Here is a 25,326-nt window from a genome sequence, read left to right on the forward strand (position 1 = left end):
AGAATGCAATACAGATGGATCTGTTTCTCTCTTTCATTAGCTCTTTTAAGATGCTTGTTTAAATGTGTTCACTTCACTTTTCAAATGGTAAATGTCAATGTTTCAAATATCACCGTTAACAAAAAAAGATTGGACTTTGTAAAACCCTAGGCCAGGGCTTCGTTGAAGTGCTGGCCTAGAAATGCCAGGGGTGACTCTGGATGTGCACAGCGGGAGGAGTTGGTGCTCGTTCACATTTGGATCCAGACCCCTCCAGGGCAGAGCCCAGACTGGGTGCTGTGGGGGGATCAGCAGGCAGGGCTGCCAGGGGTGAAAATCCCATGCTTTGGGAAGCAGCACTGGGGTACAGAGAGAAAACCTGGAGGGGCAGATCTGCACTTGCTCCAGCAGAGTTTGGTTCTTACCGAAGGAAGCAGTGTGGCTGGCGGGGTGAGATGCTAACCTGGGTGTGCTAGCAGAAATGCTACCCCAGTGTGCCGTTATGGAAGAACCTTGGCACTTCTAAAATATGCTCTGATGCTTCTGTTTCGTGCTCTGGCCACCCTCCTGTCCCTGCATTTCCCCAGACGTGGCTGGGTGATGGCAGCGCTGAGCAGAGCCTAGAACCCGTCTCCTGTAAGCCTGCTTAGGGCAGGGCTGCGTGGCATGAGAGGCAGAGCACAGGAGACCATCAGCCCTAAACCCGCAATCCCACCTTTGTTCCCGGGAGTGGAGCAAGTCCAGGAATTTTTAGTGCTCATCTGGCTCGTTGATGCTGGTTTTAACCCTCCCATCTCTTTGCCAGCGCCAGCTTTAAACCGCCCACAGGAGATATGCAGATACGCACTCTCATTTCTCAGATGAGGCAGAAAGATGTGAATGGCTTGATTTTCCAAAGTGCCTGGCTGCGGACAGTGGGGGCTCGGGGGCGCCTGCTGTGCTCAGCACTGCTCTGGATGAGGCCACAAGGGCTACAGTCCAAAATCACAGCAGGGAGCTGGTGATGGCAGCAGGGCTATCGCCACGAGTCTGCCCTCTGGTTCAGCGCTCAAAGCTCTGCCCTTTTGTGCATGCATTGGTATTTTTGAACAAGCCTCAATTCTTCCAGGTCTCGGTGTGTGTAGCAGGTCTCCCCTCCCCAAATTCCTTAGCAAAACGGTAGCATTAAACAAACATGAAATCACAGGCAGGGCATTGGGGAGGGCCAAGATCTCACCCTTCCCTCTTGTGGCCCATAAACCGCTGGCGAGGATGGATGGAGGATGGGAGGGTGCCACTTCCAGAGCCTCGGCAGCCTTGCTGCCACAGGCACAGTGCCAGAAGATGGCTTCTGCCTCCTAATTGAATAAGGATCTTGAGGAAATTTCACTTGTGAGCGTGCCATAAGGCTCTGCCCAGCGTGGGGAGAAAGGAGCCCTTGGAGCCGGGTTCCCCAGGCAGCCGTGGCGAGAGCCTGTCCAAGGGGACGGGGAGCGTGGCTGGGTTGGGATCCTCTGCCGTGGGTGCTAACCCCAAGAGGAGCTGGGGCTCCACACGCCGCATCCCCACAACTCGCTGCTGAGGATGAGGAGGAGGTGGGGGGGTTAAGGGGACGGAGGAAGAAAAGAAAAGATCTGTGACAAAATCATGCGACACCCACGTAAATATTGTTTGTATGAATTGGGTCCTTCATCTTTTGTTAGCAGCAGCTTGTTAATTAACAGCAGATTAGTGCTGCTTTCTTCTGACACATGAATATATTTTGGGCTAGAAAATACTTGTACTCAATAAAACTGTGTGACTGAACAATTCAGAAAGTACCAGCCGAGCGCCGTAATGGATTCCCTTTTTATCCCCTCCCCCCCGCCTCCTCCTCCTGCTCTAAATGCAAGCAGATTTCTGCAGTCTAGTGCAGAAGAGACATGTTAAACACAGCTAAATAAATCATGTTTACTCTTGGCGTTCTTGGTAGTGAAAAATCTGTTGGCTGTTTTTACTTCCTTATTTCTCAGCATTTGCTTCCTACCTGTTTTTGAGCGCGTGCCCAGAAATAGTAGTTTTGTCAAGCGGGTGGATTATGCCAACCAGCAGTTCCCTCTGCCAAGGAAGCTGCTGGATCGCAAAACCCGGTGACTTCTTCCATGCAGTGACACCGAGATTCTCCCCCTTCCCCCTCCCTCCTCACAATGCTAGGATGTAAAATAAAAGTATTAAAATCTGGAGAAGGAGAAAATGTAACAAGATCCTGGCAGTTTAAGAGCCCAGATTAAGGAAAGTTGAACTTCTGCTACAGAAGCCCTCTTTTAAGCTGTTTGTGGAGGTGAAAGCACTGGAGATAGCAATAATAGGAACCAGACATTTTCCCTTTCCCTTTATTATTCCTTGACCCCCCCCCCCCCCCGAAATGGGTGTGGATTTCATTTCAGTGTTGTTTTTTTTGTTTTGTTTTGTTTTGTTCTGTTTTGTGCTGTTTTCTACGGAGAGCTTTTCAGCTGGGAGCGAGAGGTAACTAAGCCCTTATTTTAAGCGAGTCGGCTCGCAAGATGCGCTGCTGCAGGCAGCGGGTGCATTTGTCTCATGTTCACTGGGTTCCTCTGGATATCGGGGCCCACGTGGGGCCGAGTTCTTGCCTGAGCAGGGGCCGCAGAAGGGGCCTGAGCTCCCTGGATGGTGGTGGAGCTAAAAGAAGACTTTACAAAACCTGTCTGCATGCTTGTGGCACAGCTGCTCTGGCCAGCAGAGCTGCAGTAGCGGTGGGGAGCACAGCCCAGAAGGTAACTTCGTGCCCGAGCGAGCAGCGGCCACCCCGGACTTTAAGAGCTTCTCTTTGACCTGAGGTGGCAACTTTTTAGCCTGCTTCCATCCTCCTTTCTGCTGTGATCCCAGGTGTCAGGCATCCCAAGTGTGACTGTAACTGTAACATGGATCACGAACCTGGTGGACTCTCCCTGTTTGGTTTTAAAATTAGAAAGAAACACCATTGTTTTTCCCTTCAGAGATTTGCATGTATTTACTCTTTGATCACATTGGAAGGGCCTTATCCTGTCTCCAGAGGAGCTTTAGTTCAGCTTTCAGTGGTAGCAGGGATCTGGTCCATGCTGAATATTAGCATTTTAATGGCTTGCTTAAAACCCCGGTGCTGCTACGCTCGCCAGACTCCCGGCACAAGGGCAGTCCAGCTCTGGGGCTTTGCAAAGCGATGCTGCAGGCTGTGCTGCCTGCTGAAAGAGAGGAAAGGGGAAGGCCCAACTGCCGTGGATTATTAGTATTGTCAATAATAACATGTCTTCAAAAGCCAAATTAATTCCTTCTTCCACTTTACTAAGTCCAAGAAATGCCAGATCAGTTTCAGAACAGGGGAAAAAATAAACAGAATCAAAGTTTGTATGTTATGATTCCTGTGAATTTCTGGTGGGAATACTCTGTGATAGAAATGATATTTCCGCAGAGGCTTTGGCTGCCAGTTTGCTTAATTACATTAAATAGTGGTATAAACCTCGGCAGAACATAAACCTCTGTTACAGCCAGTCATTAGAATATTGAATCATAAGGAATAATGATACCAGTGCTAACGTGTTATAACAGCCTTTATTATATTAGGGACTGGAGTAGTATTTAAAAAATATTTTGTTGTGGTAGTTTAGGTGTGCATGTGTATTTTCTCTGATCACCTATTAAGGGATTGGGTATGAATTTATTACAGTGAAATAGAAGGGTTACTTAGAGGAAGAACTCCGAGATCACTGCTTGTGATTTTACAATTTGATTCTGCTTGTCCTTAAGGAAGGTTCATAACACTTACTTCGGAAATGCCATCTACGTCTAGAAAATTAGGGTTAAAAGGACTACTTTGTTGAAACTAATTACAGGGTAGTTCAATTTTTTAGTTGGTGACATTTCAGAGATTTTTCTTGTAATGCAAGAGGTTATAGAAAGATTTGGTTAGACTGTGATACACAGCAATGAGCTGCCATTTGAGCATATTGACATTTTCATCAAAAGCAAAACAAAAAACCACTATTTTATCGGGGTGATACATATGAATCTAATATAACTTCCTCATCCTGACTGTGGATGTTTAAGGAATTCTTTTGCTTTGCCTTGGTTTGTACACCGTATCTGTTTTGTTCTCATTTATTTGAATACACTTTCACGGTAATCAAGTTCAGCTTCCATTTCAAGCAGACCTTATAATAAACAGTTTTTTCTGCCTTATACTTTTATCTTTTATCGAGGAAGATGCTATTCTGTACAAATAAATGGGTGAATTGAGAGTTACAGGAGAATCTAGTCTAGAAAAAATACACCCATGAAAAATCCTGTACTGAGAATGGTTCTTCCTTTCTTATAGTTGGCTTTTCTCTTAGCAGTTTTGTGTCATATTGAAAGGAGTCTGGGGTTGTTTTTACCGTACTTGTGTTTTACTTCTTCAGGTAGGGTTCAGTTTTCTTGTCTAATTAGCACTGGCCCAGTTCTATTCAGACTGAAGTCTTTGGGTGAAACTTTTAATTGTGCAGTTTAACAGCAGGATTGGGTGCAGGTTTGCAATGTCGGTCTTCATGCAAATGAAATGTCGTTTCTTTCTCGATTATTTCCCTTTTTAAACTTATATAATAGTCTGAACTAGATTCCTTGGTTTCTGGTTTATTTGTCTGCTTTCTTTTGTTAATCAAAACCAAATAATTTGGTTAATTTTCTAGCATCTTTTCCATGCAGAGAGCATTGTTTATTTACTCAATTGTGGTCAGTTGTCCAGTAAACTGAGGACTGCAGCTTTACATCCTCAGGGTTCCCCTTGTTTGGTGGACTGTTTTACCATTTCCAGCTGATTTCTCCACTTGTTTAATTTGACAGTTTCAGTTATCAAAGTTTGGCCCACTTGTACACACATGGCAGGAATGTTTTTCCCCTGAAAGATCCAAAACTCGAAGGAACTCCTCATTTTAGAATTTTCTGTTGCTTGTTTTTCCCCCTTATGATTGCTTACCCTGCTTTGCTTTTTAAGTTTGTCTGGCATTCGTGAAATGCTCAGCTGAGTGTGAACATGCTCGGTGCACAAGGGCAAAATTGCAAATTTTAAATGTGCACTTTAATGGACCCCCCCCAAGCACCATTAAATTACTTGAAGTGTAATGTATTCGTTCACACTCGACAGGTAGACTATTTTTCACATTGAAATTCAGCACTTATAAGGTGCCTGCACTTACATTGCTTTTGGCAAGGGCTGAGCCAAAAAAACTAGAGTTGTGATTCCTTCTCAAAGCTAACTGTATCTGTGTATTAAATTTGTCCATCTGTGCTTTGCAGGGACATTGGCATCACCTGATGGTCCTGCTTTGCATTTCCAGCAGAGAAACAGTTAACGGTGCTGCCGTTTAATATATTGCCGTTACAGAGTCTTTTTGGTTTCCAGAACATTGAACAAAATCAGGTAGATCTCGTTAGTTGATTTTCACAGACGGGGAAACTGAGGCACGCAGCGGAAGAGTGACTTCACCTGCCTCGCTTTCCCCAAGCTCCCTCCCCTTCCAGGAACTGTTTTTGCTGCCAAACAGCCACAGAGCTGCAAAAGTCTCACTCCTGCCTAACTCCACCACTGATTTTTCTTTTTTGTTTTTTCTTTGTTTTTTCTTCTTTTTTTTTTTTGTCCCGCCCAAGAACAGCCGGCTGCAGTGCAGCAGCTGCAGGTGTGGGCAGGGCTTGTTCCCCAAAGGCCATGGCAGGGGTGAAGGCCAGCAGCCTTACTGGCTCCTGGAGGGCTGTGGCTCTGCCCTGACCACTTTGGTTTTAGCCTCTTGACCATATGCTTCTGTGGTCAAGCCCTCAGTTTATTGTGGTATTTCTCCCTCTGGTTGCCTCCCTATATTATTTTGCCTTTGTAAATGTTCTTTGAAACAGCTCTTTCCATCCACTGAGTTCGTTTATTAGTTCCAGGGCCTGTTAAATTGCTGTGATGGTCTGTTGGGGTGGTTATATGTTTTAATTATATCAGGAATATTTGCTGGCATGTAGAAACACTCACGGTATAACTGGGACTAAAAACTTTAATCCCCACAAGGATTTTTATGACCATTGAAACTCCTCAGGACTTAATTACAAGAGTTGGGGAAAAAAGTTGGGAAAATTGATGAACTGTTTATTGTCAACCCTTTATGCCTTTTGGAAAACAAACTCCACAGATCAGGGTGATTATTGTTATTTGTTAGTTTATTGCGGTGGCTTCTGGACATTGCAGCTCAGATCAGGGCACCATTGTGTGAGGCACTCGGCAGCCCCGGAGCAAGAGCTGGGCCTGGCTTGGAAGCATTTTGGGGCTGCAAAGGCTGGCACGCAGAGGGTGGGAAGGGGAAAGTGGAGCTTGGGGCAGGGATGTGGCTCCTGCCAGGGGGTATGCACCCCAGCCCCAGCCACATCCCCAGCCCTGAGCCCTGTCTGCAATAGCCCCCTCCTGCAATGAGAAAAGCTCCAGTTTCCTACGTTATATTTCCACAGCATTTGTTGATGCACTGTACTTACTTATCCCTAGTGGAATTTTAGGTCCCACCCTGCCCCTATTTCCCCTCCTCTCACTCCTGGTCGCTTTCCATAGCGGGGGGTTACTTCTGCCCCCCATGTGGCTGGGCTGGGAGGGGGCACAGGCGGGAGGGAGCGGTGGATGCAGTGCTGGGACGAGTCCTTTTCCTCACATTATTTAATGGGGGTGAGTCAAGAAGTTCAATTTTAACCTGAGCTCCACGTTCAGTCAAAGCACAGCCACAAGACAGTGGGCAGGTTTGGATGGGCATCAGGCGGGTGGTGTGGGGGGTGCGGGTGGCCCCACCAGAGCCCCCGGGGGACCCGGGATGCTGCAGCGCCCAGACCTCGGAGCGGGTCCAGCCACAATCAACGCTCCTATTGCCCAAAATACAGGTGTTGGCACTGCATAAGCAGGCTGCTCCTGGAAACCCACATGGCCTCTTAGGTAAGTAAAAATCTCCACAGCCTACCCTCGATGTCTGAGCCCCCAAAACACCATGTGCAAACATGTGGACAATCTAAAATGTGGAATTTTACACAGTGAGAAGAGTTGCATGCTCCAAACAGGATATTTAGATATATTAGGATATTTATTAACCACGCAGGGTGTTCCAAGCTCAGTTTATTTATCTTTGTAAAGTGCTTCCAGATCTTTGCGTGGAAGGCACTAGAGAAATGAAAGGCGTATTATTATTATTATTGTTATTATTGTTGTTGTTGTTGTTATTATTATTATTACAGCATCTAACTACTGACAGGCAACCACAGCTGCATGCTCAATTCAAGCCACTTAAATTTAGGGGCTGAGTTTTACAACATTGACTCTTAATACTTTTTGCCATTGACTCCGTGTGCTGAAATGTATGTTCACCTGCCCTACTGAAATATCATTATTCGCCAGAAATATGCAGATGGGGGGCTTTGAAAGAAAGAAAGAAAGAAAGAAAGAAAGAAAGAAAGAAAGAAAGAAAGAAAGAAAGAAAGAGGGGAAGGAAATGTGGCATAAATATTAAGTATTCACATTTATATGGTAGAACTCAACTGCCATTTAAGAAGGGCTTCAAAGCAACCGACTGCATGAGCTGTTAGTTGCTTCTGTGTCATTAGGAAAGAAAATGCATTGATTAAAATAAAGACAAGGAATCTCATAGACAAAGGATAACATTTACGGTGTTCAAGGGTCTGGCACAAGCTACAAAAAGCCCAGGAAACGGAAAGCTGAGCTTCACAGTCAAGCTTTTTAATCAGTGTGGTTGTGCATAGCCACTGCAGCATGTACGTTATGTAATATCACACTTCACCCTCCCACACGCACCTAGAGACAACAGGCATCTTCTAAAGGTCTTGGCATTATTCAGAGGAAAGACTCCCAGCAATACGTCTGCGTGGTGTTTAACCTTATCTTTACTTATGTTTCACCATTTTTTTTTCCCACTCCTTTTCCCCTTTTTCCTTCCTGTAATACATCAACACCGGGTATATTTGTATCTCTAAAAATGGAACAGATTTGGGGGGGAAAATCCCATTAGCTCCTTGATGTATTTTCACGGTGGCTCTGAAGGTTCCAGTCATGGCCGTTGTGTGCATTTTGTAACGTTGTCCTCGTGTGTTGTTATTGTCATTAGTATTTCTTGGAATAGAGTGGAAATGTTACATTCTGAATACACCAGCTAATTTTTAAATGGTACCTAGACTATCCTATCTTTAGATTTTAAAATAGGTAATAATTAACCAGAGGTTTTAAAGCTCTGCAGAAAAGCCAAACAGGCCTGTGAAACCCCAGGATCTAATAACAAAGAAGGTGAGTCGGTTTTCCAATGCCATACGTGTTTGAAGACCTCCTTATCCTTACTTTGTTTTTGGAAAACAGAAAGAGCTCAACCACATTTCATTGTGGTATAAGGTAGCCCTGAAGTTAACTGTTTTTTTCCAAAAAAAAAAAAAAAAAAAAAAAAAAAAAGGATGTCGCTGGCTGCTAATTAGAAGTATTTTAACTGCAAAGTCATTTTAGCAGCTAATATTGTTATTATGTGCTTCAGTGTGAATCCTTAGTGAAGCTATTAAACTGTGAGAGCCTGAACTTATCAGACATTTTGTAATGTGGCTGGATTTTTGTATCCTTCTTCAGAAACCTGTGGGGAGGGGAAGACCTTTCTCTCTCAGGCACAGAAAGCACATTTCTTACCGGCTGATTACCAGGGTGGGCAGTTGAGACCTTCTTGCATCCTCCTTTTGCACTTTACCCCCCCCCCCTCTTTTTTTTTTTTTTTTTTTTTTTTCCTGGCTATAACACTTCTGCTTTGTGTTGCGCTCCCTCGCTTCTCTCCCAGACAGCGGTCAAGCCCTGCCATGCACTCTGTAGCTGAGCAAAGGGATTTAATGGCAGGGACTGGCTCAGTTATTTCAGGATACTTTTGCCTCCCTCTGGTCACACACAACAAGTTGGCAGTTCGCAGGAGCTAGTAGGCTCTCAGCATCAGGCAGGCTCCCGCTTTTGAAAAGCAATAGCCCACAGCAGAGAGTGGACTTAGCCATCATTTTCTTATCAGTTTCTCACCCAGGACTCTTACTTTGTAATTGCTGGGTTGGGTTTCTCAGGGTTTGGATTTTCTCCCCCGGTCTTATTGCATTGGTTGCTTTTATTCTCCCTCGCACTTTAAAACAAAGTGACTGATACAATATCCAAACTGATGAAAAAGAACGGGATTTTTTTTCCCCTTTATTTGCTCAGATTTGAATTGGGTTATCTGCCTATCTTGTTTATGAAATTTTGTGCTGTCTTTTCTGCACAGACTGTGACTCCCAAATCTTCCACAGCTCCATTTCCATATTCCTGCGTGCTTGTTCTTTGTTAATCACTTGGCAAGCGCTTATTTGAATATTAAAAATTTCTTTAATCATCAAAGGCAGGAGCACAGCTTCATGAATATTCATATTTTTTTCCTCCTCAGACTGGATTCTAGTTCATTACCCTGCAGTAAAGCCAAACAGTCATCAATCGCGCTCATTACAGCCGCTGGCGTTTTGATTGGCTGCCTGCTGCTGGTAGCCCGCGTCCCCCCATCCTCCCGCTCTCCTCCATGAGCTGTCGTGTACCTGCCAACAACAACAAAAAAATATCAACAATGCAAGAATAAATTTCTCCGGTTGAAAAACAACTTTGCAAACTTGTCAAACAGTCCTCGTCGCTTTTTTTTTTTTTTTCGTTTTACACCAAAAATTAAAAAAAAAAAATAGAAGGGAGAAACTTGAGCTTTAGAGATGAATATTTGTCAAGAGAGTTGACGTAAGTTTCATTTGCATAATGACTTTGTACTTCTGCATTAATAAAATTTGCATATGAAGCCATGTTAATTACTCCTGATCATGCTTTTTGCATTCATGCATAGTAATTTTCTCCGACTTGTGAGAATTAATGTCTTGGCATGGGGGGAGGAAGGGGGGGAGTTGGGGTACTGTCAAATTTCTGTGCCAGTGCCCCTCACTCACACTATTTCTCCTTCTTGCTCACCATGTCGCTGTTCTTGATCTATGACTCATTTATGCATTATCATTTGAAATTCTTGGGAGAAAGAAATGTATCAATTCAAAGGGAATCCTTGTCTGCCAAAAAAAAAAAAAAAAAAAAAAATCATAAAAACAAAAATCCCCAAGCAAAATATAACAAGAAATCCCTTCTTTGCCCTGCTTCTTCTCTCCCCAGTGCAGCCTTTCCATTTTCAGCTTGAGAAAAGTTTTAGTCTTAGCAGAGCATCATGAACCGGTGCGGGGGAATTGCTCCAAAACCGCTGTGTGTGCAGGGGGACAAGGTACGGGCTGGCGTGCAGGTGTGTCTGGCCACGAGCTGGGCTCTGTGCATGAGTGTGTGTAACAGCCTGCCTGCATATATCGCAGAGTCCTTCTGCCCTTACTGGGGGATGCTGCATGTCTGCCCCTTGCAGGGTGGGCATTCGTTGATCTCCTAGTTGCTTGTGCAAACGTTTCTGCCTCTGTATCACTAACATGTGTGTATGTGCATAGGTGTGTGTGTGTGCACGTGTACTGTGCACATTTGGTTCCTTCAGTCCTGTTGGTGCCTGTGTGAAAAAACATGGTAGAAAGATATAACACCATGGGGGAATGGTTTGTGTGAGATGGTATAATACAGATGAGACAACTTGTTTGAGAAAAAGCTTGGAAAAAATCTGTTGGAAAGATTAGTGAATAGATCTGTCTTTCACTTCTGGATGTGTCTGTTTAAGGCTGCTGCAATGGTACATGTAAAACCCATCTCAGAACATCTGCAATACTCTCCCTGAACACGATGGGCACAGGGAAGGGATGAGGCTGCAGCCTGCGCTCTGAATTTGTAGCTGTTCACTGTTTGAACAGATGTTTTTCTTTTTATTAAGAGAGAGTTTTTTAATAATGGAACTGAGCTTTAGTCTTTAACCAGCCATTGATTGATTTTCCATCACCAGACAGGCACAGAGAGACACACAAAAACTTGGTTCGTGCCCTGTTAAGTGGCTTACACGTCTGTGTGTGCACCTGCCCGTCTGCCCGTGCAGACACATGCAGTCACCCTCCCAGCAAGCACACAGCACCCCAAGGGATGCACCAGCCACACAGCTACACACGGCTGCATTTGCACACAACATGAGGTATAAAACAAGATCTCTTAAATTAAGATCAGGTCCTCAGTCTGAGATGGGACGTTGTGAATGTTGCTTGCAGCCCCATCTTTGTGCTTTGCCTGGGCACTTTTCTGCAGATGTGCCAGAAGAGCGCGATGTTTTACATATACCATGTCATATGGCCAGTCATGCCTAGGCTCAGGGAGAGGGACAACAAAAGGATGCAATTTATGCCTTGATTGTGGCTTTTGTCACGTTCATCTAGGTTCTTATGCTCATTTCCATCTTCTGGGGTCATGTCCAATTTGCCTTATTTTCTTCTTTGCAAGTTTAAAAATAGCAGAGAGCAAAAAAAAAAATACTTTTAGCAGTGTCTGGGAGTCAACACAACCTGGGAGCTAGTGACATGTGCAGGCAGTGAGTATGTGCTGAGCCTCTTTAAAGCATAAGGACAAAATCCTCCTTTCCTATCAGCAATGCAGATCTTTTATTTGCACTGTGACAGTCCCTGTGCATGTACCACACTCATGCTATGTGCAAAACTCCCCCTCGCATCCGTGCAGAATGAATGCAGAATATGTAATTGAGATCTGCAGTGCAGGTGGATGATTTCATGGTGCTGGCCCAAGAGGAGACTCAAACCTTACACATCATGGCAGTGTGCATGGAGAGACAGAGAGCTGCATGCGTGCACACATTCACCCCAAATGGATCTGTTTTTCCAGATCAGTCTGTAAGATTGCACTGCTGTCCTTGCTGTCTGCTTTCCCTTCTTGCAGGTTGTCGTTGTGCCTTGTGTGACATGCAGGTGCTTGCGGGAGTGTTTGCTTTTTGAAATGAGTGTGCAACGTGGTGCAGTCAATCTGTCATAGGATTACAGAGACTCGCTCCCTTCCCTCACCTGGTGCTGCATGGGTTGAGTAGAAAAGTCCTGCACAACCTTAGGATGGCAGCTATCTGTCTGTCTACCCATAGCTGGGTATGTTTTAATTGGTTTGCTCAGTCTGTGTATGTCCATTACCTGCAGCAGTTAAGCTGAGGAAACGCACAACCCTCATCTTCATGTTCAGCTTTAAATAGGGAGGCTATCTGGCGAAAAATACCGTAGAAGAGGAGCTAGAGAGGTAAAACATGGGCATATTCTTAGCAAACACAAGCTGAGCATTGCAGAGTTCCACTGTTACCCTTTCTATAGCTATAAAGAAGTGTTGCATACCTAACGGTGGAGTGCTCCTTTTCTCCACGCCTTTCCTCCAGGGCAGTGGATACAATTTTCCTCTTCATGATTTGCCAATCAATCTGGTTCTAGAGGACCGTCCTGTTATCCGTGACAAAGAAGCAAACCCTGAAGTAGTAGCAAGGAAAATAAAGAATTGCCTGGTTTGCAATGGCTTGTAGGGGCAGACTCAGCCTTCTGGTCTGACAGCACCGGTTTTATCATTTCAGGGAGAGGTAGTGGGACTCCTTAAAGATCTGCCAGTCTTTCTTTGTCCATTCTTCTTCTCCCTCCTATTTATTTCCTAGATTGGCACATTTTAAATTTCCTGATATATAAGTGAAAGGACAAAAAAAAGCCTTCTGAGTGACATCTTCTGTTCCATCCCTTCACTGGAAACCAGATCATATAATCCTTCCCATACAGTTAGTAGGCACCTAGTTAAAGTGGATGGCTGGTTTGCCCCCACTACCTCTCTTGGAAGGCTCTTACAGGATCCCTTTCCCCCGGAGGTTAGAAACCTCTTGTTTGAAATTTTAATTTCCTTTCAAAACTAGAGGAAACGTACTGGATAAGAGTAGGGAGGGCCACTCTTTACCCTCTTGGTGACCTCTTAGCATCTTCTTATACATCTCAGAGATATGCAGATTGTATCAAATTCATTGCTAACAGAAAGGTGGGACCCACCAGCACTAGGGGAGGGGCTGTCACTTTCAGGGTAGGGTTGCGGGCTAGGACCCATGCACCTCCACATTAAAACAACATGCAGTTGTGGTTGTTGGTGGACTTGGTGGGCTTCATGTGCTTCTCTGTATGACAGGCTGCTTCCAAACCCTATTGAGGGCTGTAATATGGCATCATGACTTGGGAGGGACTCAGTGAAAGCAAGACCTGGCTCTTTTGTCGTGGCAGGGCCGGAGACATGTTTAGGTGCCATCTGAGATGCAGCTGTGGTCCAACTCTAAACCAGATTTCAAGCTCACGGCTTTCCCAGCAAGGATAAGTGCCCAGGCAGCTCAACCTTGTCTTGTCCAGCCTAGTTGTTTTTATTACATCAAGAATATAATATACAACTGTTAAGTAATTGGAGGTAATTTGTGTTAAGTTTTGTTCCATGAAAAAGGTTGTTATTCATGTGTATTACAGAACATACAGAAATCAGTGTCTGACATCCATTTCCATGTGCCTAGCATACATTTCTACCCCAAATGCAACGTCAGTACAGTCTAGATAGTAGTTATCATTACCTGCCTGTGTAGCATTTCCAGGGAGATCAAAACAGTTGCAAAAGCCAGGCAACTGAGCCCCCAAAATAAAAAATCCTTCCTTGCTCCATGCGCCACAGAGATGGCTTCTATTTAAAACCAGTCCTCACAAAAGAGCACAAATTTTATCCTTGATGCTTGAAGCTCAAGTATTTACACAGGGAATTTAGACTCTTCACTTGTGGTTTTGGCAAAAGCTTCACACAAATGTTTTGCTCTGGTGGTCTCTTAGCCATTTAAGATAAACGACAAAATCAAATGCAGTCCTTGCAGACTGGAGCGCTGGATGCTGTGCCAAGGATGAAGTATCCCCGTTTGCCTCACATGTGTAGCTGTCAGATCAACACGTAGGCCTGGTTTCTGAACCAGGATCCTTGAGGTGGACAGCCTCCCTTCGAAACATTGCTCTTCTAGGGTCGAAGGGAGCACGGGTGAACATATTTCTCCTTGCTGCCATGGTGTTTGCACGTGTATGCAAGGCGTGCATGTGTGCAAAGACAGAATCACCACCCTTAGAAAAAAGAAGAGAGCATTTGCCAAAAGATACCCCACAATTAGCACATGTATTTCCTGATCTAAACAAAGGGGGAAACTGTGGTTTCTGACCTACCACTGTGCGGTAGCTGTTGGCAAATGCCAGCTTTTTAATGGTGACCAGTCCACCGCATATCTTCATTTATAAACTGCCCTTGATTAGTAGCTCCCCTTTATGTAATAATTAAGCGGAGAGGGCAGTTTTAAATAAATGGGGTGGGATGCAGAGCGGTGCTGTTCTTGCAACTTCCCCCTGAACTCTGCTGATTTCGCGCCAGCCAAAAATGTGGCTCTTACCTGATTCTGCGTGTGCATGTCTGTTTGTGCCTGTCTGTATTTGTGCAGGTGTATATCGATATGTAAGGCTTGTGTTTGAGTTCTCAAAACCACGGAGCTCCGTCTGGACTAGTGCCAGAAGGAGTGCACGTTTCCAGTGGAGCAGGAGAGAAGTCTAAAGGCAGCTTTGAAATGGCAGGTGATTCCTAGAGGGGTTAAAAATAAATAATACAGCTGGAGGTTACAATATCATTTTTTTAGCTACCAGGAAAAAAAAAGGTTGCTCCATTCTTCGCAGGCTCGACAGGGAAGCGGACTGCATAATGGGGGCATGCAAAATGCACAACTGGCTGTGGCTCAGGCGGGCGGGCAGCACAGTGGCCCGTGAATGCCTCATTCTGGGAGCTCGGCTCCTGGCACCCCTCCGAAGCCATTTGAGCTCCAAGTCACTGCACTTTGTCTGCGCTGGTGTGTCAAGCCCGCTTCAGCAGCGGCTCGGCAGAGAGCCTGCCCGGTTTTGTGTCAGCTAAATGCATTAACACAGCCGTAAAACAATAATCCCCCTTTTGATTCGGTCCCTGAGCAAGTGCTGGTGGCGACGCTCGCCGCCTCTGGCTCTCCTCTGCACCAGGACCAGCCGTGCCCCTGCTTTGCCCCTCTCTGTGCCCCCAGCTGGGCTCGCAGGGCCCCCAGGTCCCTTCTTGCTCTTCCCCAGCCCAACGTGAGCCCCAAGGGCTCCTTCCCCAGGGAGCAGTGCAGAGCAAGCGCGTAGTGCATTAGGCAGCCAGCCCCCGCCTCACCCGTTCCCCCTGATGATGCCTCCTCTGTCCCTTCAAACTTAGGTCCGACTGACAGTTTTTTCTATTGTTTTTTCTCCAGGGCCGTCCAGGCCTGCAAACCTGCCGGGGGCTCCCATAGCTGCCTCCTCCCACCCTCACACATCCGTCATCACGTCACCTCTCCGCGCACTGGCCTCTCTCCCGCCCTGCCTTAGCCTGCCCTGCTGTGGTGCACGTGCAGTCTCAGTTGGCGGGACTCAGACTGAGATTCAGACTGAGACGTCAGGCACATTTGGATGTCATTGTCAGTTGTCAGGTAATAGAAACATTTTTTTTTTTGTTGCTATCTGAAGGTCAGTAGTGCTGCCAAGTGATGTCATCTTTGCTGTGGGAGAGCTGCCTTCCCTGGGTTATGTGGGGAAGGCAGTGAAAATGTCCCAAACACTCCCTGCCCTCCCTCCTGCCCCTCTCCCCGTGCTGGCAGAGGATGGGGAGCGGGAAGGGGTGTGTGGCTCCCTCCTCCCTCCATCCTTCCCCTCCTGCCTGCCCACCTTCAGATGTCACCAGCGGCCGCTGCCGGGCCGTATGTGCCACGTTGTGAACAAATGTCTGAGACTCCTTGCAGAATGTGATACCCTGGTATCAAGATTTCATCTCTCTGGGCTGTTTATTTTAAGCTTAATTGGATAACATTTAACATCTGAGGTCTCCCCCTTCCCCCCCCCCCCCCTTTTTTTTTTCCCTAATCATTCGTATTAAAGGCTTTTCTCTGAGCCCATGTGCACGCAGGATGTATGTGCTCCATGAAGTTTTCTCCCTTGCTTTGAGAAAATGCTCCTTGGTAACTTGCCACACATCTCTCCCCTCTCCCCCAGCAGCTTTTTTTTTCCTTTATTCCTTTTGGATGCCTGACTTTTGTCACTGTGAGGAGGGGAAAGTGATGTGGAAATGAGGGCGCGCTGAGCTAGCCCAAGAGGACACGGCCATACGGTTGCCAGACCCCATCCTTTCAGACCCAGCGATCTCTTTGAAATCAGTGGGTGTTTCTGAGTGTGGCTCAGTTGCAAGATTGGGGCTGTGGTGAACTGCAGGCTGGAGAGGTGAAAATGGGGGGGTGGGTGGGGGGCTTAAAAGAAAATACAGCTGTGGTGAAATCCGCATGCACTTATGGTGGAGTCCAGCTGTGGTGGGCCAGATCCTGCAGCCCTCATTCACGCTAATGCGTGTGGAGCTTTAATAGGGAGCTCCCAGAATGGTGCTGGATAAGTAATATGTGAGGACATTAGAGACAGCAAGGACTGTGATGAGTAAAGCCTTTGGCCTGTGGCTCCTCCTGTCCCCCTAAAGTAGCAAAAGTTAGCTCTGGTCAACTTTTTTCTTTACATTAACAGTGGTACTGCAGCAGCGTGCTCTATCTCACGAGAAGGTCCCTGCACGTCTCAATTTGTGGACCCCAGGTGAAGCTCGTGGTGCTCGAGGAAGGCTCCCAAGCCTCCTGTCTGGGCTCAGCCTGTGCCCAGCTGCTTGTGCTGGGCTTGCAGCAATGCGTGACGCCCCTGGACCTGGTGTGATTTCTCATCCATGCTACCATATGCAGCATGGTGGGATGCTATTCTCATTGAGCTCTGCTTTTCTGACCTTATCGGGCTGACTAGCTGGCCTCAAACGGTGTGGAGATGGGCTTCTGAGAGGTGAATGCTGAATGAGAAAATCATATAGGTGCCCCGCTTCCCCCCCTTTCCCAGCTGGTAAAGCAAACTAGAACTGATCTCCTTTTTCCTGCTGTCTTTACCAACACAGGATGCACGCAGGTGCCTTTGGTAGGCAGGTAGCTGTAAGAGCAAACTGGATGCCCTGGTTCCCCATTGCTCCTGATGCCAACAGCCGGTGGGGAGGGAAGGAAGCAAAACTAAAAAGGAAGGAAGGAATGACTGATTAAAGGAGGTGGGAGAGCGATGCTTTGGTGTGTTACATACTTTCATTTCTCGCTTTAGAGTTGTTCAGGGCCAGTTTTCAGAGTGGTGTGTTTGCTGGGAGAAGGATGCCAGCTCTGCGGAGAGAGAGACCTGTTATCATGGCTTCCTGTAATTACTGCTGCAGTCTGTGGCACTTAGAGAATAGGTTATATCAAAGTGCATGATACATGTTTATGACAGTAGTTGGTCAAGCTCTGCTTGAAAGAAGCATTTTCTTCCCTTGAAAAGGAGATTATATCTGTTTAACCCTTTCTTAGCTCCTTTAGTAAATGAGCCTGGGCATGCTTTAAACCCTGTAGCAGGAGTTGCAGGATCTTTCTTGCGCTCAAAATGTTTTTGTGGAAATGAAAGAAAAGTGAGTTCTTTGTGTTGACTAATAATCTAGTGATGATCCCTGCATTGTGCCCTCTTTTTTAATATAGCCATTTACAATAGTCACTTGCTACAGCTTTAGAGATCTGCTTGTCTCTCTGACTTGATTAGCCTTTTATTCTGTCAGCTCCGTTCTTGCTTCTGAGGAATTGTTTCCTTCTTTGAACAAAAGCCATCAACAGTTCCCGCCTCTTCTCCTCCTTCATCATTTCTTACCTTTCCTGTTTTTCAGCATTCATTTAATGCAGGACCTGGAGTTTTTCAATGTAGTTCTCAAGCAGGCTGCGACCCTGAAGGCTGGAAGTTGCAGGTACTCCCAGACCTCTGTGAGGCACTACCAGATCAGGCCCAGCAGTTTTGCGTTGGGGATCCCAACCTGCTGGGTTTGGGGTCTGAAGGTGGAAGAGTTGTATTTGTAAATCTTGGACCTAGATAGGAGCGATTGCCTAGACAGCCGAGTAGCATTTAGCTGTGCAGATGGGAAGCCCTCTGCCTCGTCCAGAGCAGTTTGTGATTTGTAGGAAATGTGCTGCTGATAACAGCTTCGATCACAGCAAATGATGCTGGGAAGTCCGCTTGGTTTCCAGCACCTCTCCTGACAGTGCAGTCCCTCCTGTCTTTGTTCCTTTCTTTGTGTTCAAGGCACCGCAGGGTGAGGAATGTGCAGGTGAAGGTCTATGTTTTTTTCTATGTGATTTTTTAAAATATCTGCCACTGGAAAAGTCTCTCTCCCTGTCTCTTTATTTATTTATTTATTTTTGCCTCAGAGGCTTCTGTCTGCTGAATTGGGTTCTCCTGTTTAAATGTTTTTAGTGCCTATTTAATTAGAAGTTGGAATAGAGTCATGAAATTCACAGGGTTGTGTAGCTTGGATCTAAAATATAAATGGGCAAAGCATTCATTTTGCTTTACCCCTTGCCAGATTAGGGTGCTTTTCTGAGCCTGCTTTTTATTTCATTTCAATGAATTGCAACTGCTTAGAGTAACTGTAAAATGCACACAGGTTTTTCTGCATAACAGAGACATGCAAATGATTGTTGAGAGACGTAATTATGTAAAGAAAAGTATATGCCTGTATGCATACACACATACACTACAATGCTTTTTGTGGGGCTCTTTTTTCACAATACATCTTCATAAGGCTCTTTTTATGATGCTGATTTATTAATACTGTACATTAAGTCTTAAATTGTCAAAGCTGCCTAAGAGATTTGGATGCCCATTTCCCATTAAAGTTAACGAGAAACGAGCTTTGAAAATCTCAGCACAGAAGTGCATGGCACTTTACAATGTGCTCTCCAAAGAGAAAAGTCCCTGCCCTGAAGATCCTACCGTGTAAAAGCCCCAGGAAAGGAACTCTGATCGGTGTAAGACAAAGTGGATTGCAGTGCCACAGACAATAATTTATCCCTTCTGCCTGTGTTCAGATACAAACCTGATCCAAAGTCTTTGGACCTGGGCCCATGAGCGAGGGTTTTATATATCTCTGTAAAGATAATTAAATCTGCCCAGTACACATACATTCAGCCAACCAGCGAAACTGCTTGCTTCCCACATGTAGGCTGATGGAAGGAGGTGGAAAGCAATTATGATACTTAGTTGCATATATAAAAACAGCAAGCGGGCATGGCCATGGACAGCAGTGATTAATGGACAGGGCTGTGAAGCTGAAGGGCTAAAACAGGGGAAGGCATGGGGCCATAGCTCAGAAGAGTGGAACAAGCTCCTTTTAATTCAAGGAATCAGCTGTGTTAGTCATTAGGACATTCTGAAAATCACACGGTCATCTTGTAAAGTTAATATCAATTTACTTGGCTGCTGAAATTCTACTTACTGCATCATTTCTGTTTTCTTAGCAAAGGTTAAGGTGGCAATAAAGATAAAAGAAGTACCTGCGAGTAAATAATAGGTTTTAAAAGAATGTTTTTTCCTTCTTCAAGTACATCACAGTATTCATTTTGTGCTGGTTTTATAACTGGAATCAACCAATAAGAAGAGCTAGATTAGACCACCCTGCTGTAAAAAGCTTGCTGCAATTAATACAGGCTGTCTAGAAAGCAGTATTATTTCAAAAACTTTTATGTTAATGATATGGTATGTGCTCGGCACATTTCTTACTAGAACAAGAAGCAAGCTTTTGTTCACTCCAGACTGGGTTTTATTAACACAGGAGGATCAATGGAAAACAAAACAGTAATCAGAGCAGAGAATGCAAACTCATCCAGCAAAAACCTCCCAACTCATCAAGTCCCAGGACGATGGCTGATACATTACTCCTAATTTTTTTGCTGAGTGGAATCTTAAAAAAAAAATAATATAAAAAATAATCCAGTAAAACTCAAATTCTGATCAGCTTATGGTGCTTTTTTGAGAGGAGAAAGACATATTTTGGGTATATGGTTCAGAGGGCAGACAAAGACTGAAGGCAGCTTCCCTGACACCCTTTAAAAATGTATTTTTTCATTTTCTTCCACAAAGAAAAGGTTTGCTTAAAGTACCTGGCTAATATTCAGGAGAGGTGCCCTATTAGTCATGGTTACATGTATTTATTTATTTTAGTGAAATATTTAGTGCGTGCTACAGTAGAATTGACATTGTGCACAGTACTTACAGAGTGCAGGGCTGTGTGAGAGATGTATGTGCTAAAAACAGATATGCATCAGTTTGTATGTATGCATTTATCTTTTCATCTATCTATCAATCTCTGTGTTCATCCATCTATCCAAGTATTAAAATCATATGTGACCTGTCTGTCTGTGCAGCTCTCTTTCTCACCAGATATTAAACTCAGATCTAAACTCAAAAGAGACGTAGCTAATTGCAAACTTATATATTTTGACTGGATGGTGGGTTTGCCAAGAGGTAACGAAGGTATCTTAACAGAGCAAAGAGGCAGCTAAAATTAGGGTGCTGCATGGGGCAGCAGCACTGGCAATTTACGTGTGGCTGAGGCTTTGTTCTAGACAGGCGCCCTATCACTCTAACTTTGTAAGTCCTAATTACCTAAAGTTAAGAACCAGCAGGGGCAATAGAGATATTTAAAGGTGCTTTAAAGTGGATGCCTGCAATTTCCAGACATCCAAGGAAAATGAAAAGCTCTTAATTGCAATATTAACGGGTGGAACTGAATCTTGTAGTCTCAAGACAAAAGGGTGCAAGAAACATTGCCTGCAGTAAAGACAATGGGTCCAACATTTAGAGAGTTAACTCGATCGCATACCACTATGCTGAGCCCAAGAGCCTGAACTCTTCAAACGCTCCAAATGGAGAGCTAAATCAAAGAATCCTGTTTCAAATCCATCCAAGATGTTGCTGTTTTTCTCCTCTGACAGGAGAAGCATTTGGAAGTGCAGTTTCTTTCTTTTTTTATAGCTGTCTTAAAAAGGAGTTTGGATGTTTAGCACAGCTGGTGCTCATTACATTATGCACTATCAATAAAATAGCATGTGTAATTAATTTTTAATGCAGTGCTGTATGCAGCGCTTTAAAGCAGTTACTGTATGGGGAGAGCCGACACCGGTCACTGACATCAGAAATATTGAAATAGAGGGCTAGATTTTGCATTTTTAAAGGGTGTATGCACAAGCTGGGGGAAGGGTAATTTCCAGCCAGCAGTTCTTTGGCCACAATCAAATTTTAAAAATACAGGAACAAGATGGATGAAGGTGCTCTTATAATTTACTTATTGATATGGATGAATTTATTTCCTTTTAGAGTTTGCTGAGGGATGACTGGGTTAGGACTAGGTGACTTTGTTGTCTAGGTAAGCACCAGGGAACTGCGCAGCAACTGATCCATCTTTGTTACAGCTCAAATGTGCTTCATTGGTATCAGGTGGGAGGTGAGGTGAAAGGTGAGGTTGGGAGAAAGCCAAGGATGGACATTTCTGGTCTCTCTCACTGAGCAGTTATTTTTACAGGGCTCCTTTCTTGTGCCTTGTCATTCACATCAGTAATAACACCCTGTTTTTCCTCTTGATTCATGAAATATTTGAGAGTATCAGTACTTTACAAGGGAGAGAGTAGTTTGGTTACAAAGAGGCACCGCTGATGGCAGGTTGCCTGCTACTCTGACAGAAGACCCAAACAAATCAGAGTCTTCTCTTTTCTTGGCACTTGTGCAGTACTTTCCAGAAAACACCAGCATAAATAAAGACTACTCTAATGGGGCACAGTAGGCAAGGCTCAGGCACTGCCATGGCTATCAACAGCCAATACATCCAGAAACACCTCAGCTGTCTGAAGGAAGAACAGACCTGGCTTTGAAGTTGTGGTACGATGCATCTTTGTACTCAGCAAATGGCAAGGAATCGCTTTTGTGTTTGGTGGGTGGTTTGCTGGATAGGACCAGCCTCTCCCTGCTGCCACCTCTTTTCCACCCTTTTCAGGGAGTTGTCTGTGTGTCTCTTGGTGAGCACTTCTGAAGAAGATAAGAAATCAAATGCAGGAAGAGAAGGAAGGAAGCAATCACCTACAAAGCGACAAAATTAGGGGTAGTGTTTGTCAGGTGTCTTGCCTTTTGGTTGGGCAAGCTTTCTAAGAGATTTTTTGTTTCATACACATGTATGAGGCATAAATGTTTGCAATTATTCTTTCTTTTCCTCAGTAAATTGCCATTTACTTGTACATAGCATATGCTAAACAGTTCACTTGTACAGCCTCACCTGGCATATTCAGGATGGAGTCTTCTTCTGCCCATTCTGATTTTTGTCATCACTTCTCCTCTCTTTCTGTCAGATACATGCGGATGTTTTTGTGTATTTGTCTGTGCCAGGAAGTGAACTGGGCTGTTCTGTTTGTGTGCACAGAGACAGAACTCTTGTGAACAAATATAATGCTCTGTGTCAATGAAAGTAGGGCAAGCAGTAGTGTATGGTGTAGGTAGCTGTGATGAGGACTGCTCTTCAGTTCACAAGCCAGAGTAGGAAAGGTAGAAGCAAGAGTGGGCCATTACACATTTTGCAGTGAAATGGCTATATTTTATGTTATTTATTTATTTATTTATTTTTATAGAGGGACTGGATCATGCATTTCTGGTGTGGTTCAGGTTTAGGGCAGAGAATGGTTCTGCAAAGAAGTTATTCCTGTCCCTCCAGAGTTGCCTCATTTAGACGACCTGGGTCCTTTTTTCCTTTTCTGAGTGCTTCATAAAAATAGACGAAAGGAAGAGTTCTGTTCTCAGATGGGACTCTTTATGTTCAGAGAGAGATTTGAGTCAAAGAAGCCATGCTGGTGCATCTCGTGTGCACCCCACTGGACTCCTCTGTGCTGCGTGTTGGTCCTCCTTTCTGCTGAGCAGTAAACAGCTGAGCAACTGTTGGCAACATACGTTTTTCTGCTGTTTGCTTTCTTTTGGACAGGGTTTTTCCAAGCATTTTTGTAGCATGTACAGGAATCTGGTAGGCTAAAGCATAACATGTGCCTTTGCTATCTTTTTTTTTTTTTTTTTTTCCCTTTTGTTTTTTTCTTAATCAATCCATTTCCATGGGTGCCTATTGTAGCTAATGCAACCTGCTGTAGCACAAGCTGGGGAAGCCAGGTTCAATGAATCAGAAAAACATGCACTTGGAAAGAAGCAGGCAAAAATCCCACATAGTGAGGGCTTACATTTTTTATGAATTCAGCTGTAAGAGTCAGAGGTCCTGGGACTTATAGAATGAGGTTAATGCAGGCACTAAGCAAGGCAGTGGGGAGAAGCAGGCACTGGAATCATGCCACGAAACAATGCTTTTTAAATTATTGTGTGTGCTAATAACGTAAGGACTGCCAGTTAGAGGGAGACCAGTTTGTACAGCATACCTGCAGCCATTATGCTTGTTTAAATGTCACTTGGCTATTTGGAGCCAATTGTCCATGCATTGTGATCAGTCCATCCCCTGGAAATGGGAGGAGAGCACCCCATCTTCTTCGTGTGTCAGACTGTCTTCTTACATCTCCTGTATTGACCTAGATTATTTCACGTGAGGCCCTGATCTAAAACTGATCTTTACATCTCCTCCTTGGCTGCGTGACGAACATGATGCTTCCAGGGCACACTGTAGCGAGCCAGGGGTCCACTGAGGGTTGGGCTAGGGACTGCTGTGGCATGCGGGATGCTTAGCTGAGCATCTTTCCAGGAGGCATTTTCTGAGGTCAGTGTCGTTGTACCGTTACGCCAGCAGTGAATCTGGGCTACGGAATTCAGGAAACTACAGAGAATTGAGTGAGAATCAGAGCATTTTTGGGAAACAAGTACCATTTAAAAGTGATCATGGGATTAAGGTGAAAAAACAAAAATTAATGGAATGTAGATAGACCTCAGCACGGCAGTAAAGCCCTTTGCCTGTGGGGGAAGTATTTTTTCCATTTTGGATCTTCTAAAGGAAATTCGGGGTATTCTCTCCTCTGGTTGAACAGGGAGAGAGTAAATTCACTTATTATGGCAGAGGCAGGTTTAAAATGCAAAGGCTGTCCAGAAATTAGGTCTGAGTGTTTACGGATTGATTAATCTAAATCCTTTATAAAAATGTGTGAACTGTTGATTAAACTGGGAATAGGATCATTGTGGTTTCGCCTACGGTCAGGACAAGATTAGTGAGTAACTTTACCTTTCTGCTGAACCTTATAAAATATAATAAAAAAGTTAAGTCCTTTCCCTAATTTTTTTTTTGTTTGTTTCTCCTCAAACTGATTGTAGAAGTCAATATAGAGTCTTCAAAACTCTCTAGCCTATTGAAGCCAAACCCTGCTGTAATCAGTAGATACATCGAATAGTTGTGAAATAATCCCGAGAAATGGCTGTGAACTCCCCCCAGTTTCCTTCGTACTTTCTCTGTGCGTTTTCCAGAAGGAGCAGCGTGAAAGCTACAGCGGTGCTTGCCCCTGCTTCCACCACCACTGTCAAAGTTCATTAGCGCACTCGAGTGCACTCATAAATGTCTGAGCTCTTCCAGTGTTTGGAGGCTTCCAGCCAGCAAACCTTCCGACCTGCTCTCCCTGTTTTGAAGAAAAACTCAATGGTCAGGGTTTGAGGTGGGCACTTGAGGTTTAATTTAAATTCTTTGGCCCGATAACACCCAGATCCATAAGGGAGTGTAAGGGTGTGTGGGAGACACTGCCATCACTGCCTTAAATAATTTGCTCCTTGCCCTTTCCTGTTAAGTTTGCCAGGCTACGCCTTGTGATTTCAAGCTGGGATTTCTTAAATTTATTTTATTGTATAAAGGTAAAACTGGGCAAATACCGGCATTCCCTCCTCACTTTCTTTTCCTTTGCAGATGTCTTTGCTCCCAAGGGCCAGTGGGGCTGCCAGGAGGGGTTGCCTAGGGGCTGGCGGTGCCCCGGGTTAGCTCTGCTCCTCTCCTGGCAGCGTGCAGCGTTCGGCTCCCTCCCAGCAAATCCCAGTGAGTCACCAGCCCGCTGGCTGGGCTATCTGATGGGAACAGGGACCAGGCTGCTCTGCCCACGGCCGCCCCAGCCACAGAGCTTCTCCTTGGCCGCACCTTTCCCTTCCCCTGCTCTGTCCCAGCCTTTTGTGCCTCTTTCCTTTGTAACACAGCTTTTCAGCCTTGCCGTCAGGTAGGTCCTTCATTCACCGCTGCCTCTGCCACTGGGCCCTGCAGTAATAATGACAGCATTTTTTTTTTTAAATTTCCTTTTAAAAATCAAGTCCAACTTTTTTTTTTTTTTTAATGGAAATGACTGCTGAAAGTAAACACAGCTTGCAACATGCAGACTTATTGGGCCAGCATGAATTTCCTTAATAAGCTGGGGCATGCGTGTGTGCGCGCGTGTGTGTTTTCCCCCCTTAAACCACGGAATAAGTGTGCTGTCGCTTTAA

At 44.9% G+C, this 25,326-nt stretch overlaps 1 protein-coding gene across 7 annotated transcripts in view; it reads left to right on the plus strand.

The window, feature by feature from the left end:
- BCL11B (BCL11 transcription factor B) overlaps positions 1-25,326 on the plus strand; it is a 96,091-nt gene that overhangs the window by 27,121 nt on the left and 43,644 nt on the right. For 4 of the 7 annotated variants that reach the window (XM_068682799.1, XM_068682800.1, XM_068682802.1 and 1 more), the window contains exon 3: positions 15,261-15,476. The exons of the other annotated variants lie outside the window; for them this stretch is intronic. In XM_068682799.1, coding sequence (XP_068538900.1) covers positions 15,261-15,476 — 216 coding nt within the window. The remainder of the gene's footprint in view (positions 1-15,260; positions 15,477-25,326) is intronic. 7 annotated transcript variants of the gene reach the window in all.

Source organism: Anas acuta, chromosome 5, assembly GCF_963932015.1.
Source record: "Anas acuta chromosome 5, bAnaAcu1.1, whole genome shotgun sequence".
Taxonomy (NCBI): Eukaryota; Metazoa; Chordata; class Aves; order Anseriformes; family Anatidae; genus Anas; species Anas acuta.